The 19,493-nt window shown below is 42.3% G+C and overlaps 1 protein-coding gene across 2 annotated transcripts in view; it reads left to right on the forward strand.

Moving 5' to 3' along the window:
* NFE2L3 (NFE2 like bZIP transcription factor 3) overlaps positions 1–19,493 on the forward strand; it is a gene marked incomplete at its 5' end in the record, with an annotated part of 34,992 nt that overhangs the window by 9,424 nt on the left and 6,075 nt on the right. The window contains 2 exons of one of the 2 annotated variants that reach the window (XM_082847018.1): positions 14,320–14,484; positions 19,247–19,330. In XM_082847018.1, the coding sequence (XP_082703144.1) occupies positions 14,320–14,484; positions 19,247–19,330 (249 nt within the window). The remainder of the gene's footprint in view (positions 1–14,319; positions 14,485–19,246; positions 19,331–19,493) is intronic. The other variant, XM_082847019.1, reaches the window with a different exon arrangement.

A 19,493-nucleotide genomic window follows, 5' to 3' on the forward strand; every position in this document is an offset into this window, starting at 1 on the left:
GGATTCCTTTTACTTCTTTTTCTTCTCTGATTTCTGTGGCTAAAACTTCCAAAGCTATGTTGAATAACAGTGGTGAGAGTGGGCAACCTTGTCTTGTTCCTGATCTTAGAGGAAATGGTTTCAGTCTTTCACCACTGAGAACGATGTTGGCTGTGGGTTTGTCATATATGGCCTTTATTATGTTGAGGAAAGTTCCCTCTGTGCCTACTTTCTGGAGAGTTTTTAATCATAACTGCGTGTTGAATTTTGTCAAAAGCTTCTTCTGCATCTATTGAGATTATCATCAGTTTTTATCCTTCAGTTTGTTAATATGGTGTATCACATTGATTGATTTGTGTATACTGAAGAATCCTTGCATTCCTGGGATAAATCCCACTTGATCATGGTGTATGATCCGTTTAATGTGCTGTTGGATTTTGTTTGCTAGTATTTTGTTGAGGATTTCTGCATCTATGTTCATCAGAGATATTGGCTGGTAGTTTTCTTTTTTTGTGACATCTTTGTCTGGTTTTGGTATCAGGGTGATGGTGGCCTCGTAGAATGAGTTTGGGTGTGTTCCTCCCTCTGCTGTATTTTGGAAGAGTTTTAGAAGGACAGGTGTTAGCTCTTCTCTGAATGATAGTATTCGCCTGTGAAGCCATCTGGTCCTGGGCTTTTGTTTGTTGGAAGATTTTTAATCACAGTTTCAATTTCAGTGCTTGTGATTGGTCTGTTGATATTTTCTATTTCTTCCTGGTTCAGTCTCAGAGGTTGTGCTTTTCTAAGAATTTGTCCATTTCTTCCAGGTTGTCCGTTTTATTGGCATACAGCTGCTTGTAGTAATTTCTCATGATCCTTTGTATTTCTGCAGTGTCGGTTGTTACTTTTTTTTCATTTCTAATTCCATTGATTTGAGTCCTCTCCCTTTTTTTCTTGATGAGTCTGGCTGATGGTTTATCCGTTTTGTTTATCTTCTCAAAGAGCCAGCGTTTCGTTTTATTGATCTTTGCTATTGTTTCTTTCATTTCTTTTTCATTTATTTCTGATCTGATCTTTATGATTTCTTTCCTTCAGCTAACTTTGGGGGGTTTTTTGTTCTTCTTTCTCTAATTGCTTTAGGTTTACGGTTAGGTTGTTTATTTGTGATTTTTCTTGTTTCTTGAGGTAGGATTGTATTGCTTTAAACTTCCCTCTTAGAACTGCCATTGCTGCATCCCATAGGTTTTGGGTTGTCATGTTTTCATTGTCATTTGTTTCTAGGTATTTTTTGATTTCCTCTTTGATTTCTTCAGTTATCTCTTGGTTATTTAGTAGCGTATTGTTTAGCCTCCATGTTTTGTATTTTTTTACAGTTTTTTTCCTGTAATTGATATCTAGTCTCATAGCATTGTGGTCGGAAAAGATACTTGATACGGTTTCAGTTTTCTTAAATTTACTAAGGCTTGATTTGTGACCCAAGATATGGTCTATCCTGGAGAATGTTTCATGAGCACTTGAGAAGAAAGTGTATTCTGTTGTTTTTGGATGGCATGTCTTATAAATATCAGTTAAGTCCATCTTGTTTAATGTGTCATTTAAAGCTAGTGTTTGCGTATTTATTTTCATTTTGGGCGATCTGTCCATTGGTGAAAGTAGGGTGTTAAAGTCCCCTACTATGATTGTGTTACTGTCGATTTCCCCTTTTATGGCTATTAGCATTTGCCTTATGTATTGAGGTGCTCCTATGTTGGGTTCATAAATATTTACAATTGTTATGTCTTCTTCTTGTATTGATCCCTTGATCATTATGTAGTGTCCTTCTTTGTCTCTTGTAATAGTCTTTATTTTAAAGTCTATTTTCTCTGATATGAGTACTGCTACTCTAGCTTTCTTTTGATTTCCATTTGCATGGAATATCTTTTTCCATCCCCTCACTTTCAGTCTGTATGTGTCCCTAGGTCTGAAGTGGGTCTCTTGTAGACAGCATATGGACGGGTCTTGTTTTTGTATCCATTCAGCCATTCTTTGTCTTTTGGTTGGAGCATATAATCCATTTACATTTAGGGTAGTTATCGATATGTATGTTCCTATTACATTTTCTTAATTGTTTTGGGTTTGTTATTGTAAGTGTTTTCCTTCTCTTGTGTTTCCTGCCTAGAGAAGTTCCTTAGCATTTGCTGTAAAGCTGGTTTGTTGGTGCTGAATTCTCTTAGCTTTTGCTTGTCTGTAAATGTTTTGATTTCTCCGTGCAATCTGAATGAGATCCTTGCTGGGTAGAGTAATCTTGGTTGTAGCTTTTTCCCTTTCATCACTTTAGATATGGTCTGCCACTCCCTTCTGGCTTGCAGAGATTCTGCTGAAAAGTCAGCTGTTAACCTTATGGGGATTCCCTTGTATGTTATTTGTTGCTTTTGCCTTGCTGATTTCAGTATTTTTTCTTTGTATTTAATTTTTGATGGTTTGATTAATATGTGTCTCAGTGTGTTTCTCTTTGGGTTTATCCTGTATGGTATTCTCTGTGCTTCCTGGACTTGATTGACTATTTCCTCTTCCATGTTAAGGAAGTTTTCAACTATAGTCTCTTCAAATATTTTCTCAGACCCTTTCTTTTTCTCTTCTTCAGGGACCCCTATAATTCGAATGTTGGTGCGTTTAATGTTGTCCCAGGGGTCTCTGAGACTGTCCTCAATTCTTTTCATTCTTTTCTTTTTATTCTGCTCCCTGTCAGTTATTTCCACCATTTTATCTTCCAGCTCACTTATCCGTTCTTCTGCCTCAGTTATTCTGTTATTGATTCCTTCTAGAGTATTTTTAATTTCAGTAATTCTGTTGTTCATCACTGTTTGTTGCTCTTTAGTTCTTCTAGATCCTTGTTAAATGTTTCTTGTATTTTCTCCATTCTGTTTCCGAGATTTTGTTTGTTTGTTTGTTTGTTTTGCAGTATGTGCGGCCCCTCACTGTTGTGGCCTCTCCCGTTGCGGAGCACAGGCTCAGCGGCCATGGCTCACGGGCCCAGCCGCTCCGCGGCATGTGGGATCTTCCCAGACTGGGGCACGAACCCATGTCCCCTGCATCAGCAGGCGGACTCTTAACCACTGTGCCACCAGGGAAGCCCCGTTTCTGAGATTTTGGATCATCTTTACTATCATTGCTCTGAATTCTTTTTCGGGTAGGTTGCCTATTTGTCTTCATTTATTTGGTCTTATAGGGTTTTACCTTGCTGTTTTCATCTGTGACAAATTTTTTTGTTACTCCTTTTTTTTTTGGGGGGGGGGATGGTGGGGCTGTATTCCTGTCTTACTGGTTGTTTGGCCTGAGACATCCAGCACTGGAGTTTGTAGGCAGTTGGAGAGAGCCTGGTCTTGGTGCTGAGATGAGGACCTCCGGGAGGCCTCACTCCGACTGATATTTCCTGGGGTCTGAGGTTCTCTGTTGGTCCAGCAGTTTGGACTCGGAGCTCCCACCACAGGAGCTCGGGCCCGACCTCCGGCCTGGGAACCAAGATCCCTCAAGCGCACAGTCCAGCAGCAGCTCCAGCCTCCTCGCTCAGTCTCTCACTGCGAGACGCCAGCTGTTGTTTTAAAGTTAAAGCCAGATCTCTTTAGTTCCTTGCTGGGGTTGGGGAACTAGCTTGCCCCCAAAACTAATTATGAATGCAGAACTAACTTGCAAATCAGTGCAGTTTAAAATTAACTCGTGCTTAAGTTCTAGAACAGGTAATGCTAAGGTAAAAATGTAAGAATAGCAGAGAACTTTCTGGGGAGGTAGAAATGTTCTACCTCACAGTTGAGGTGGGAGTTAAATGGGTGCCTGCTTTTGTCAGAATTGTACAGCTAAAGTTTATGCATTTCTGGCCGGTGTAAATCCTGCCTAAAAAGTGAAAGAATAATTGAGTGATGGGGACGGGGTGGCAGTATTAGTGATATAAGAATGGCAGTTAATTGTTGCCACTGGGTGTGATGGGCACCTGGAGGGCTTACTGTATTCTGCTTTCTGTTTATTTTCTGTGCTTGAAATTTTCTATTATAAAGAAAATACAAAAACATCATGCATTTTGAAAGCCAGTTGGCCTGTCCTGCCTGCTGGAGTAATCTAGCCTTAAATGAATCATAAGTGAATCTCTGTTGCTCCCCTGCCCCACCCTCTCCCGGTCCCTCAGCCTGCACCAGGGGTGACTTGCGGGAGAAGCAGCTCCTTTTAAAATCAAAGCCTGCAGGTTGGCGTTCATGCCCTTGTGTCCTAGGTGTTGAGGCTCCTGTTTAGAAACTGGTTATTTTCATACTCAGCTTCTCCTGGTGGGCAGTCACATTGCATGGCTGTTTCGACCACGTGGAGGACGCCTGTCGGTTTTCTAGCTGCCTCCCTGTCTTCTCCAGGGACCTTCAGAAGTGAGTTTAGTCTATATCACGTTATGGTGGAAAGTTTCCAGCACATATAATAAGGGGAGAGAATGGAGATTGGATAATGGAGTCCCGTCCCTGTCACCAGCTTAACAGTCTTAGCTCACCGTCACTCCCCCGGCCCGCCCCCCATTATTTTGAAACAAGTCCCAGACATGATTTCTTGTGATTCTTTTTTTTTTTTTTTTGGTACGCGGGCCTCTCACTGCTGTGGCCTCTCCCGCTGCGGAGCACAGGCTCTGGACACGCAGGCTCAGCGGCCATGGCCCACGGGCCCAGCCGCTCCGCGACACATGGGATCCTCCCGGACCGGGGCACGAACCCGCGTTCCCTGCATCGGCAGGCAGACTCCCAACCACTGTGCCACCAGGGAAGCCCTCTTGTGATTCTTGTACCAGCTCTTTGCAGGCACTTAGCCAAGAGAAGAGGAAAGCCTGGTTTTGTTCCTCTCTCACTCTTCCCACAACCTTCATCAACTCCCAAAATCTTTTACAAATATTTTAGTGTATATCCCTAAAATATAAGGACTCTTCTAAACATCACCACAATGCCATTACCACATCTAAAAAAGACAACAAAAAATTGTTATCACCAAATATCCAGTCGGTATTTAACCCCAATTATCTCATGATACGTTTTTTCTCAATTGGTTTGTTGGACACGCAATCCAAGTAAGATCAGCGCCTTGCACTGTTGCTAGCTGTTCTGCCTGATGAGGTGCTATTCAGACAGAGAGGAACTTGCTTTATTTGGGCGGCATGAGCTCTTCCCACCTCTGCTGTTCTCAACTGTGTGAAGCAAGTGGGAGCCAGCATGGGTGGTTGTGCAGTCGGCATCCCCGCCGAAGGCACGCTTCACCCCAGTGGCTCAAATGAAGAGTCTTCAGTGAATGACTCCTCACAGGAGCGGACCGGGATGTTGGGACACCCGGTGACTACCGGAGCCCGGCATACGGGGAGGAATGCCCGGTCTTCTCCCCCCTCTCCCCAGCCCCCTCCAGTGTCCTGCTACAGCCTGCCATTGGTGAAACTTGCAGGGAGCCCTGGAGTTTGCAGGGGTCAGCTTCTGGGGTACACGCGGGGACCTGGAGGGGCAAACAAGAATCAGTACAGTGTCCAAGCACTGGCTATCAAGTAAAAACACCTGCAGCCAAACCCTGGTCCTGTCACTTACTAGCTCTGTGACTTAAAGCAAGTTGCTTAACCTCTCTGTACCTCAGTTTCCTCCTTTGTAAGAGGACATAACAACAGTACCTACCTTACAGGGATGCCAAGCAACTTAAGTGAGATCATGTATGTGTTGCCTGGCCCACAGTGCGTGCTCAGTAAGTGTGAGCTCTCATTATTATAAACTGCTGCTAGATACCACCCGGGCCAAACAGGTCACAGTCTCTCTTTACCTGGCTCCTTGCTTCTCTCTAGACCTGATGACTCCAGCTTGCCTCCAGCCTAGAGATGGGCCTGAGAATTCTTTGGCCTTCACCCCTGTCCCTCTGATGTCATCCTTCTCATAGGCCCCGCACTGTTGTTTGTCTTTGAAGGTTCATCCAGCCCTGAAGGTCACAGCAGGTCTCAGTCCTTCCTACCCCAGATGACTAAATGAAAGACCCAGCTAAGCCAGCTGGGACTGTTCACAAAGAGTGTTTTCAGGGTCAAATTCTCCATCATACTATTCAGGTCCCAATACAGTAGAGTAAGTACAGACTCAGAAATCATGTTGTCAGTTATCAGGAGCTTCAGAGACTTAGCAAAGACAGCAGAAAAGCCCAGCTTTGCTTCCTTCTTCACCTTCCCACTACCTTCATTGTCTCAGAAAACCTTCATGCCAGGCTCAGCTCTGCTCCCTGTGTTGGTGGCAAAGGTGAGTTCACAGCTGCAGGACAGGTGTCAGAAGTTTACAGCCCTGGTTACCAGGGGGGAAGGGTGGGGGGAGGCATAGTTAGGGAGTTTGGGATTGACATGTGCACCCTGCTATATTTTAAATAGATGACCAACGAGGACGTACTGTATAGCACAGGGAGCTCTGCTTAATATTCTGTAGTAAGCTAAGTGGGAAAAGAATTTGAAAAAGAATAGATACACGTATATGTATAACTGAATCACTCTGCTGTACACCTGAAATGAACACAACATTGTTAATCAACTATAATATATTGGGTTGGCCAAAAAGTTCGTTTGGTTAATGAATATGTTCGATAAAGTTCTTGGTGAAAATGTAGTGTGTTTTATTTTTACCTAAAACCAAATGAACTTTTTTGCCAACCCAATAAAATAAAAAAATTTTAAAGCTGTTTACAGCCCAGTAGGAAAGAAGAGACCCAAATAATTGTAATTTTACATAGAGTAGAAGAAATGTCATAGGAGAAACCCTAGAAGCCATGGGATTTTAGAGACAGAAGAACCCAGTTTTAGCTAAGGGGCCCAAACTGAGAAGGTTCTGTATCCATGCAGAGGATGGGGTGGGTCAGCTCCCAACAGCCAGGGCTGTGGTGGGCAGGGCCTGCCTTACCAGCAGCTGCCAGTTCAGTACAAGTCCCTGGGTGTTTAGTTGTGATGAAGCACCCCAGCTCACAAGTTTATGATGGCTTCCTGTGGTGAGCGTGGAAACTTTCTTCTTCTCCTTTGTTTTTAATTGAGTCCCAGCCCCACGAGAGTAAAAATCACCTACCTACACACAAATAAAAAGTAACCTAATAATGGGTTTAGCTAACCCATTCTTTAAGGGCATGGGCCATAAATCTCCAGTATATACAACAGTGCTAATAAAACACATGCACCGTCTATTTCAGCTCCATGTCGCTGAGTTGAGGAAGACAGGAAAAGAAGAGAGCGAAGAGGTAGTAATTACTGGCTACTAAGGGCTGGACTCACTTTCTCTTGGGGTTTTGATTGAGTTGTCACCAGTTAGTCATTAATTGCAACTCTTCAGAATCAAAAAGCAGTAGAAAGGAGTAGTGATTAATGTCTATATAGCATCTTAAAATGTATAAAATGCTTTTCCTCAACGAATTTCTTAAAATGTGAATCAGAAATATTACCCTTTCACATCACAGACAAGGAAACTGAGGGTCAGAATGGCCCAAGGTCACATAGCTGGGCCTCTTTTACTCAGCCTGTTTTGGACCTGAGCCTTCCTAGCCGCAAGGCTTTCGTGGGGCCTTGCAGACTGTGCAAATTATACTATAAGTGCAATAGGCCGTTTTCACTTTCTAAATAGAAATATTATAATGTTGGACCCTCCACCCCTTCCTGCGCTGAGATCCTGGTGTCTGCACCCCTCTCCCCCCTGCAGATTACTGACTGTCACAAATTGGGTTCTCTGGGAAGGGGACTCTGAGCCCAAGTTTAGTGGGCAGGATGTTTCTAAGGGAATACCTTTGGGATTTACAGCTGTGGAAGGAAGTATAAGAAAGCACATTGGACAGAGGCAGAAGTGAAGCTGCGGAGCAGGCTGACAAAGCCAGGAGCTGTGGGGCTAAAGTGGCATATCACAGTTATCCTGTGATGGGCCGAGGTGGCCAGGCCTTTGGGCCTTCCCTGCTCAGTCCTTGGATGTGGGTGCCTTGGGAAGTGTGTGGCCCTAGGTGAGGTGGCCCTGGGTAGGCGAGACATTCCGTAAAGGCCCAGCTGAGGGCTGTCTGGGTTGCACAGCACCATGTGCGTTACACTGACCTGGGGAAATTCTCGTCCGTCACTTCTTACTACACCTGTTTCTGTTGGCTTTATAGTAGGCTCTCAGTAAATGATTGTTGAATGAATAAGTGAAGGACTAGCTAAAAAAAATACTCACTGAATAACTGAGGCTGTGCAAGTTAAAGTATGTGTCTTCCCCAGGGCTTTGGCATTGTCAGTGCTTTTTATTCTTCCACCAAGATTCTTGACAGTCACGCGGTCGTCTTCCCCTGTGCCCTCGGAGGTAGGGTGGCCATTGTGACAGTCTTGGTTTATTGCCTGTTGTCCAGCTTAATTGTTAATAGCACCCTCTTACCTTCTCAGAAATGGACTGGTTTGGGTGATATATCATATAGCCACTTATTCACGGTCGCTTGGAGTGTCAGAAAGGGCCCTCTTCTGAAACCAGGCTTTCAGCACTGGGGTGACTCGCCCCAGCTCTCACGCTGCCTCTTCTGCCCCTTGCTGTGTGGCTGCAGAGGAAGCTCAGATTCCTGCTCTGACTGTGACTTTCCTTCCTTGGCCCGTTTGCTCCTCATGCCTCCATCCTTAGGCGTACTCAGGCATTCTCTCCCCTACTGTCTTCATAGTCACCACTTGTTTCATATGTGCATCGATCGGAGACTGAATGGGAGAAGGTGAGTAAAAATTTTATGCTACTACTGATCAAGACTAAGACCCGGATAGGAAAATGGAAAAGACCACAAATAGTTCACAGAAAAGGAAATAAAAATGCTTTCAAACTTGTGAAAGATGTTCAACCTCATTCATAATAAGAGAAATAGAAATTAAAACTACAGCGAGATGCCAGTTTTCATCTATCACACTGGCACTTTTGTTGGTAGGATTATTGTAAGTTACCACAAACATTCCATCAAATGAAAAATACAAGTTATCTGTTGACCTAGCATACATTCTAGGAATTTATTCTACTTGCACATGAATGCCAAGTAGTATGTGTGAGGATATTTTAGTATCTTTTTTTTTTTAAGAAATGACTGGAAACATCTAAATATCCATCATTAAGAAACTAATCAAATACGTTATGGTAACAGGAATGTATTCATTTCTCTCCTCTGTACACAGCTCTTTCTCTTTTTTTAGATCTCAGCTAAAATATCACCTCCCCTGAGAGGCTTTCCCTAACCAGTCTTTTAAAGGAGGGCCCCCTCTTCTCTCTTTCACTTGCCATAGCTTGCAAATTTTCTTAGTTCACTTGTATTTTGAGCTCCCTCTCCCTTTAGAATGTAAGCTCTGAAGGGGCAGTCTAGAATTCTTTTTTCACTATTGTATCCCCAGCATCTATCAATAGCATAGTATTGGGTTGGCCAAAAAATTTATTTGGATTTTTCTATAACATCTTACGAAAAACCCGAACAAACTTTTTGGCCAACCTAATATTTGGCACTTAATATGTATTGATTGAATGAACGACTTTAAAAAAGACTGTTGAATCTCAAATAAAACTGCATGTTATCCTTATTGGTGAAACATTAAAATAGAAATAAAGAATGTCAGGTGTGGTAATGTGATTTTAGTGTGTATCTGGTCCTCATCTCCCCCCCAGTCCCCATTTGGCAGAGCTATCAAAGACCTTGGAATTTCCTAAGCATTAAGAGCAATGGGAGCAACTTTTGTTACAATATTTGGTCTTTCAGTCCTCAGTTCCTGAAATAGCTCCAGAGCCATAAAAGTGAAAGGAGTGTCTTCCTATTCATAACATGCCCCTTCTAACCACACCTGACTTATGTTAATGAGGTGGCTTTTGGAGAGCCCCCTAAGGATGGGGGCTGGTTGCCAGGGGAACCAACCAAGTGATGAGAGGGTTGGAATTTTAAACCCCACCTCCCAGACCTCTGGGGAAGCAACTGAAGACTGAGTTAAGTCACTAATGGCCAATGATTTGATCAACCATGCCTGTGTAATGAAGCCTCCATAAAAAACCGGAAGGGTGGGGTTTGGAGATCTTTCAGGTTGGGGAACACGTGGAGGTGCTGGAAGAGTGGTGCAAGGCATGGAGGCTCTGTGCCCCTTCCCACAATCCTTGCTCTTAGGCATCTGTTTGTTCCTGAGTTTTGTCCTTTTGTAATAAGATGGTAATCTAGTAAGTAAACTGTTTTCCTGAGATCTGTGGGCCACTCTAGCAAATTAAACTGGAGGAGGAGGGATTGTGGGGACCTTTTATTTATAGGCACTTGGTGGGAGGCACAGGTGACAACCTGGACTTGGAATTGACCTCTGAAGGGGGAGGTGGCGTCTTTGAGACCGAGCCCTTAAGCTGTGGGATCTGATATTATCCCCAATTAGATGGTGTCAGAACTGAGTTAAATTATAGGACACCCAGCTGATGTCACAGAATTGCTAGGTGTATGGAAGACCCACACATCCGGTGTCAGAAGTGAAGTAGTGAAGTAGTAGACTACTGAGAATAGAGGGGCGAAGAGTGTTCTCTTTTACGTCAGGTATCATCATTGTTATTGAAGAGTATTCTGGAAGCATGATCAAAGCAACTAGACAAGAAAATGAAATAAATTTAAATGTTGGGAAGGAAGAGGTGAAAATAATTAGTAAAGCAGTTGATATGACTATATATACTTTGGAGGAAAAATAAAGATGAACAGAAATTATAATGGAAGAATAGTTTTCCTGAGTCTACCTTTTGCTGTTGCCCTGGCCAAAGTGATTTTGCTATGTGTAGGGATTTTGGGGATAGCTTTAATCAGATATAATTTCAAACTTTAAAGTTGCAAGAATAGTATATATCCCTTACTTAGATTTACCTATTGTTTACATTTTGCCCCGTTTGAGTTACCTATTTATAATTACATCTCTATACACATATAATTATTTCATTCTGAAACATTTAAGGATGAATTGAAGCTATTGTGTATAGTATTTCCTACAAAATGATTTTTTCTATGACCAATTAATCAAAATCAGGAAAATTTAATATAAGCTTAAGACTATAATCTGTTGTCCATATTCAGATTTTATCTATTGCCCCAGTAACGTCCTGTGTAAACTACTTTTTCTCCTGAGTCTGCATCTAACCCAGGATCACACATTGCGTTTAGTTCTCAAATCTCGTAAGTCATCTTTAATTTGGAAAAGGTATTTCAGTTCTTGACCTTTAAGTTTTGGAAGAGCATCAATCAGTTATTTTGTAAAGTGGCTCCCAATTTTGATAAATCTGATGTTTCCTCATTACATTGGGATGATGAATACCACAGACGTGGAATTGTATCCTTCATATTGTATCAGGAGGCATCTTGGTTTATCGCCATATTGCGATGATAGATTTGACCACTTGGTTTAGATGGTGTTTGCCAGGTTTCTCCTAAAGTATTATTATCTTTTTCTTTGTGTTTAAAAAGTAATATGTGGAGTGACGCTTTGAGACTGTTTATCTTATTTTCATCAAATTTTTATTCCCTAATTTTAGCGTTCATTTATGATTTTTTTTTTTTAATTTATTTTTTGGCTGCGTTGGGCCTTTGTTGCTGCGCGCCGGCTTTTCTCTCTAGCTGTAGTGAGCGGGGGCTGCTACTGTTCATTGTGGTGCATGGGCTTCTTATTCTGCAGTGGCTTCTCTTGTTGTGGAGCATGGGCTCTAGGCATGTTGGCTTCAGCAGTTGCGGTGCATGGGGACACTAGTTGCGGCATGCAGGCTTTAGGGTGTGCGGGCTTCAGTAGTTGTGGCTCACGGGCTCTAGAGCACAGGCTCAGTAGTTGTGGCGCACAGTCTTAGTTGTTCCGTGGCATGTGGGATCTTCCTAGACCAGGGCTCGAACCCGTGTCCCCTGCATTGGCAGGCGGATTCTTTACCACTGTGCCACCAGGCAAGTCCTTTAACTGCTTCTTGCCATGTGATTTGTAGTCGTACAGAATTTCTCTACCTTCCGTTCTCCTCTTCCCAAGTTTTTAGGCAGGCCCATCTTACATACTTTTGTTACCAAACTCTCATACACTCTAAAAGTTTGATCAGTTTCCTTATGGGCTTGATCTAGTTGTGTATTAGCCACCTGTTCCCTCTGTTATTGTTTATTTATATATTGTTAAAGATAACATTCTTATGTTTGCAAGTTCATGTGTGTCTCCACATGTGTTAACTCAAATATTACAGATTAAGGGGACCCTGCTTCATGGCTCTAAAATAGATCATGTGAATTAGAGATAAGCAGCTCCAGTGCCCACCAACAGCAAATTTATTTGTAAACAAAGTTAGCTGCCTCAGGAATCTGGAATTTTGAGTTAGATTTTCTTAAGGTTTAACAAAAGAAACCTTCCCTTGGCAAAAGACTGAGGTTAAAGAGTGATGACCAGTCTACCTTTTCCTTTCTTCCCTGAATTTAGATAGGAATCAGTGTTTTAATTCCAGGAAAGAGCAAGACTGTGGTATCTCACCCATCAGAAATCAGATCCCTACCAAAGTCTTAGGGTGTTGTGTTTGGGAGTTCATCTATTCAACAGCTGTTACTAAGGGTCTACTGTGTGTCAGGCTCAGGGGTAGGCAGTGGGCATACAGCAAGAACCAAGAACCAAGCAGACAGAGTCCCTGCCCTCAGGGAATTTGCATACTAGTCGGATAGACAACAAATATATCAGCTGGCGCTAAATGCTATGGGAAAAAAAATAAAGCAAGATAAAAGAGACTGATATTAATGGGAGGGGTGTGCTTTTTTATAGAGTACTTAGGAAAGAAAAGTGAGGTGGTGATACTTGAATAGGGACCTGAAGGAAGGGGGGCTGGGGCGCTGGGAGGGGTAGAGATGGGGGGAGGTGAGCAGAGGGAGCACCTTACAAGCAGCAGGAACGGGGAAATGGGGGAGGAAGTTGAGTGCTTGCTGTGCCTGAGGCTGAGCGTTGGGGCATTTGCCATGTTTATATGGTGAAGATGAAGAATCAGCAAAGGAGAAGTAGTCGGTGAGACAGGAGAGTAGAGAGAGAAGGTACTTGGATGCCAGGTGAAGAACCTGTTTCCAGAAAAAGGGAGTAAACTCAGTGAAATGTTGCTGATGGGTCAAATAGGTTGAAGACGGAGAACTGTAGCCTTGCGGGACTCTGATATGCTGCTTCAGTGGAGGGGTGGAGACAAACCCTCATTGAAATAGGTTCAAGAGAGAATGCAGAGTCCGGATGACTCTTTAGAGGATTTTGCTCTCCGGAGGAGCAGAAAAATGGGATGGGATCTAAAGAGTAATGTGGGACCAAGGGAGGGACTTTTCAAGATGGGAGGTGTTATTGTGTGTTAGTAGGCTGATGGGAATTAGCTGATAGACAAAAAACAACTTGACGCAGAAAAGAGGATAGGGTAGCAGAAGCAATGTTCTTGAGCACACGAGCTCTCCTTGTGATCAAGTACTTGAACGGAGAGATCATTTGAGGCAGGAAGACTAGCATCCACAGTGTCAAGAGGGAGGCTGAGTTTGTTGTATAGTTTGGTACAGTGAACAGAGAAGCAAGTAAAACCAAGTGGGCCACCAGCACATCAACTTCCTTTTCTGCTCTTGCTTTGATTTCTCTCCTTGTTTCTGGCATCTGTGGATTTCCATTTCTTTGACCTTCGCTTTTTTTTTTTTTTTAAGATGAACATTTCTGTGGTTTAGAGTGGGGGGCAGTGGTGCTGTCCTTGAGTTATTAGTCCAGTGTGTTTTGTTGCTGGAAGAAATTAAAAATAGATCCTTTGAAAGGATTTAAGAGGCCTTGATGTTATGTTATAGGGAAACATTATACAGAGAACTTTTAATATAATTGAAAGTATCAGAATATACAGTATATGCTAAATGATAACTATTTGAATGTTCAGAAAAATTCTCTTGCCTTTTGTCTCCTCAGTTAAAGGTGGAAGGACTCATCTGCGTAAATAAGCATAGTTGAAAATATCAGAGATGCTAGTTTAAGCTTTATTGTTAACTTTATTTTTTCAAAATAAAAATATATTTACCTTTTTCCTGATTGTAAAAGAAATACATGTTTGTTGTAAAATATTCAAACAGTACAGAAATGTATAAAGTGAAGTCAGCTCTTCTAACCCACCCTGAAGTCCAGGGGCTTTATAAATGCATATAATTTTAATTATCCAGATCAGAAAAGCCTGTCTCACAGTGAGTTCTTAAAAAGGACAGGACACAAAACTGACCTTTGTTTCAGAATTAAATGTTTGATAATGTAGCTTTTGACTTGTGGGTTTTCCTGATCACTGAGCAGTTAAGTACACAACGGTTTTAAAGATTTGACTTAATTGATGAAACGTGGATTTGTACTTAGCACATTTTGGGGTCCTTTTATAGGAGAATGAGGTACTAAGAGCTGTGGATCACAGTTCCCAGCATGAGGAAAATGAGCAAAGAGCATCAACCCAGAGGGAGAAATCACTACAGCAGAAGAATGAAGAAAATAAAGTAGCAGATAAACCTGCCTGGGAGGCAGAAAAGACCTCTGAACCTAGAAACGAGGTAAGCAAGTTAGAATATCCTGGCCGTACCATTTTGGCTTTAAGGTAGATTTTACGGCTTTTGATAGTTTGTGTTGAGAATGAATTTTGTATATGTGTGCCTTACCGTTAAGTAAACCTGATATATGAAAATACATGTTTTTTTAAAACTGTGGATGTGGTTATTTGGTTGACAAAGGAATCAGTCCACAGAACATTGTATCTGGTTAAACTCACAGACACCCATCCAGAAACTTGCTAGCAGGTTTTGTTGTGTTTGCAAGGGATAAAGAGATGGCTGGCATCCTGAACCCAGGAATCCTCAACCAACCATTTGCAGAAGCAGCCAGGTTGGCCCCTGCAGGCATTATCACCCTCAGTCAGCTGGGACTCGGGCGCAAGTCCTCAGTCAGTCTCCTGGTATGCCATGCTGAAGGGGCAGTCCAGGAGCCCACTCTGCATCTTTGACCAGGCCGAATAGGATAACCTCCTTGGCTCCTCTCTATAACCACACTCATCAGCAGTGAAAAGGGTGTGTAGAAAGATGAACTCCAGAAGCTAGGCTGAAGGGAGGGATTCTTCCTGTAGCCTGTGCTTCCTCCCTTCTTTCACTTGGAACATAATTCTGCTCAGCCCTGCTGAGGTCCTAGCCCACAAGCCTGGCAAACATGCTCCAGACGGGTCTGGAGGTTCCACAGACCTTTAGCCACTTGACACTTCCCCTGGCACCCTTGCAGGTTTTTCTTGCCCTGATGGGTCTCTCTCAGCCCTGAACTGCCCCAGGTGGCATTTGGGCCATGCCTTGGCCCTTCTCAGACAGCCCACCATCATTGTAGCCTTATTACCTATGTAACATCACACCGAACATCACATGATTGACAGTGGAGTCAGAAAACAGCTCTGCTCCCTTTGCCCACCCACCACGCCCCCACCCCCTCCAGCCTGTTCTAAGCTGTTCTAGGGAACTAGTTCTTCCCCTACACGCTGGGTGAAACCTGGGACAGACCCTGTGACTTCTAGATAATCAGACAAAAATTTCTCTCCCGTCATCCCAGTGCAGCAGTTGATAAATATAGCCAGTGTTAATTCTCAAAAACTGAAATGAAATTTAGTTTTTCCCCTGCTATCCCTGCTGCAGCCTCAAAGCCTGGCTGAGTGGAAAGGGGTGTGTGTGGCCAGCTTCTCTTTTTCCCCCGTTTTTCCTCCCTTGCTTGTACAGCCAGCCGTCTTGGAGCTGAGAGTGTGATGGGTAGTAGGAGCTTAGGAAAGGTGTTCCTTGACTGGTGCCAGCCTGAAACTGTTTTCCCTGGACTGTAGGATGTTATTTAAAACTGCTTCTCTGTTGGATGGGCTCTTTCACTTCACAGGTTCTTTGGAGACCCCACCCCACCGCCCAGCTGGGAGTCCTTCACCTGCCCTTCTCTTCACAAGGACACATACACCTCCACCTCCAGGTGGCCTCTCAACCACGTGCTGGTCCTGGAAACCTGCACCTCACCTCCTTTATCAGTCCAATCACTTCCCTAACCCTTGCTTGGCCTCTTGCCCTCATTTTTCAGGCAAGCTCTGGATGCATATCTGCTGTGTTACCTAAACACACCATGTTTCTATGTGGTTTCTAAGTCCCTTTTTGCTAGTCTCACAGTGGGGAGCTCACCCCAAGGAACCCTCCCATTTTCACTTTACCTCTCAGGCTGTTCAACACTTTTATGACCTACAGTTGAGGATCCCATTGCAGCCTGGCATTTCTCTGTGAAATGCAGGTGTTTCCATCTGCCTCTGCTCTTACCCACTGTTGTTCTCCCCAGGCCTTGTGTTTTCCTTGTAATTCATGTACCTTCCTGTGGCTTTACCACCTGCTTATACACACACATCAGTGCCAGTGAACACTGAAAGAACCGTATTTGTTTTGAAGGAGACATTTCAGCTCACTTTCCTGAATGCCTCCCAAGTTATCTTTTTTGAGGCAAAAGATGTTTTTTTACCAGTCTCTTTACCACTTCACTGTGTATAGATTTATGCTCTTGGTTCATTTTTCTCTTGGGTATGTCTTTGCAATTACACCCCTTCACCAGACTTCCCAGAAAAGTAGCAACTGTGTTCTCTAGAATTACCTATAGTAACTAAGGTAGTTACTATCACTGCTAGGTAACAGGCACTGGTTAAATAATAATGAAGAGATAGATGAAGTAGGGAGCTTTCCTCAGAATTTAAAATTTGACTTGAGACAAACATCAATTTGAACAAAACCTTCTAGAAACACATCACTTAGAACATGACATGACAATTACACACATTTCTTGTAGAAGCGTCTAACAACGCGTCTGCTCTCTTACTGAGATATGTTACTTAGGAGGGAGTTGTCTGTGACCAAAGTGAATCACTAGCATTTGAAAATACCTAGGATGACTGACATAATTCACTCTTTAACAGTAAGTTCTTTCTAGCCCCACTGCAAGCCTGGACTTGGCTACCTGTTAATGAAGTAAAATACACAGTATATATAGGAATATATATATACTGCTCTGAAGATACTTTCCTCTCACTAAAGACAAGCTGAATTTATATATTGCTTCATCTTTTAAAAGGTATAAACTCCTAGTGATCTCTGTTCAAAATGCAGTGAATTCTTGACGAAAAATAGAACTGTTTGTATTTTATGTGAAGATTTAGGAAGGAGGATGACTGCAAACAGAATGCTGTCCATAGTTAAAGCCCTCAAGTAGAAGGCATCCAGCCCGTGAGATTCTGAAGAGAAGTGAATGAGATTTTTTTTAAGAGGTGAAGGCAGGTTTAAGGGAAACACAAAGGAAGAGGGAGGCCCCCCCATAGACTAGCAGTTACCTGAAGCCACCACAGCCAATACCACCCTCAAGAGCAGAAAGGAACCTGGGGAGAAATACAGCTCGATGAGGTGTCTAAGGGACTCTGTCACACCTTGCACCCTCCCATCTCTTACCTCTATCTCCAGGGGCACTGAAGAGGAAAACAGGTATCTAATAAAACACATCTTTGACTAGCTAAGGATAAGTCCATAATTCATTTTAAGCAGAATGATCTTCATATATCATATTCTGCATATTAAGGGTTTCGGGTTTCTTTTCTACAAAGTGTTATTTACCTACAGTTAAGGATTGTTTTTGCAGGAATGCAGATTTGTGATGTTGTTGTTATTCATTCTCACACACTTGTGACCATCAGGCAGATTTTGGTCAATGGCTAGCCAGGACTGATGAATCAGGTTTATGAAATTTCTTAACTAGGAATCATTTTAAATAATCCAACTGGTGAAGAAGTCTGCTACCCACTAAGAATGTGTCATTTGCCAGTTAAAGAAGAACAAGAAATCTTATTATTCACCAGTTTACCTTAAGTAAGTCCTATAGCATCCATAGAAATAGAAGCCTTGAAAACATGGCTTCATAGAACCCAAGGTATTTTGCAGACAGAGAAACCCCTAAAGTAAAAAGTTGGGGATGGGAGTTACACACAGCACGAGTCAGGAATTTGAACTTGCTAACATGTAAAGACATCCCTTTGACACATCAGATGCACAAATCCTGGATAAGACAGAATGGATAGTATCTGCAAATGTATAAGTGAACTCAAAAGCAAGACACAGAACTCTACAGATACAAGCAGCAAAGAGGGAACTCAAATCCAGAATTTAAGACAATCAGGCACCAAGGCTGAACTGTATCCAGATGCCATGACAGAGGCTGGAGTTGGAGAGTTCCCTGCTTTAAAGCTCAATGTTTAAAGCCTTTTCTGGTTCAGGAAATGAGGAATAGAACAATCCTAGCCACCAGCGAGGAGACAGCAAGGAAGCTGTCCATCCAACCTTTAGAAATCAGAACACTAAATGGTGTGGATTCCGACTACCATCACCATTGGGAATCCTGAGTCAAGAAAAGGTCTAGAAAATGATACAAAAACTGGTCCTTGCAGAGAAAAGTATAAAACCTAGTTCATAAACCCTTGGTATGTGTCATCGCTATAGAAACTGTTCTCAAAGACGAGCTCACCTTTACATAAAGAAAGAAAAAAGTGATAGAATATGAAAATCTAAATTATTTCTAATAGGAGTCCCAGGAGAGGCAGGGAAGTATGAAGGAGAAGCAGTATTCAAAGAGTTTATGGCAGAATATATCCAAAATTAAAATGATCTTATGTCTCAGATTAGAGGAATACAGAGTCCCAAGCAGAGTAAGTAAGTTAAATCCCAGACATATCACAGTGAAATGGCAGGGCAACAAAGACTAAGAAAAAAATCTTTAAAACTACCCAAGGGAAAAAAAGATTAGCTGTTATAAAATGACAGACCGATAGCATATTAGTAATAAATGCCATAAGACAGGGCTGAGGGAAAACATTAAGCGTGAGAGATAAACTATCACTTTAATTATTTCAACAAACTTAAACCCTTAAGGCAGGAGACAAAGCAATAACAAGTTGATAGAATTTTGGTAACTCTAAATATCTTGTAATCAATTTGGAAAGTTGGCTGGAGAGGGACAAATAAGGTGGAACTAAGATATAAGCTAAAGACATAAGATGAAGAACGGTTAGGGCAGGAATGGAGAAGTCATCAAGTTAAAAGGTTGTTTACAGCAGGATGTTAAAATACTGAGTACTAAAAAAGGAATAGAACGTAAAAATTTAAAACTAGAGATAAAAATCCAGCATGGATATAACACCTGGTTACCCTTTCCAGATTAAGCCTAAAAGCCCGAGTCAACCACTTCAGTCTTAATTTAAGTGAACCATGCACCTTCTTTTTCTAGATACATCGAAATGGAACAGACACAGTTTTCTCTCTGGAAGACTTATTTCAGTTGCTTTCATCACAGCCTGAAAATCCACTGGAGGTAATGGGAATCTTGGCTTTTTTCCTTGCAGGAAAAATATCTGCAGTGATCTCTCTCTGTGAATAAACACAACCTTATTACCTAGGATACACAGCAGTTTAAACTAATACTTAGATAACGGTTTCTAGTGCATTATTTAAGCACAGACTTAAGATTTACTTCT

This window comes from Leucopleurus acutus (genome assembly GCF_964270905.1).
Source record: "Leucopleurus acutus genome assembly, chromosome: 9".
In the NCBI taxonomy this organism is placed as follows: Eukaryota; Metazoa; Chordata; class Mammalia; order Artiodactyla; family Delphinidae; genus Leucopleurus; species Leucopleurus acutus.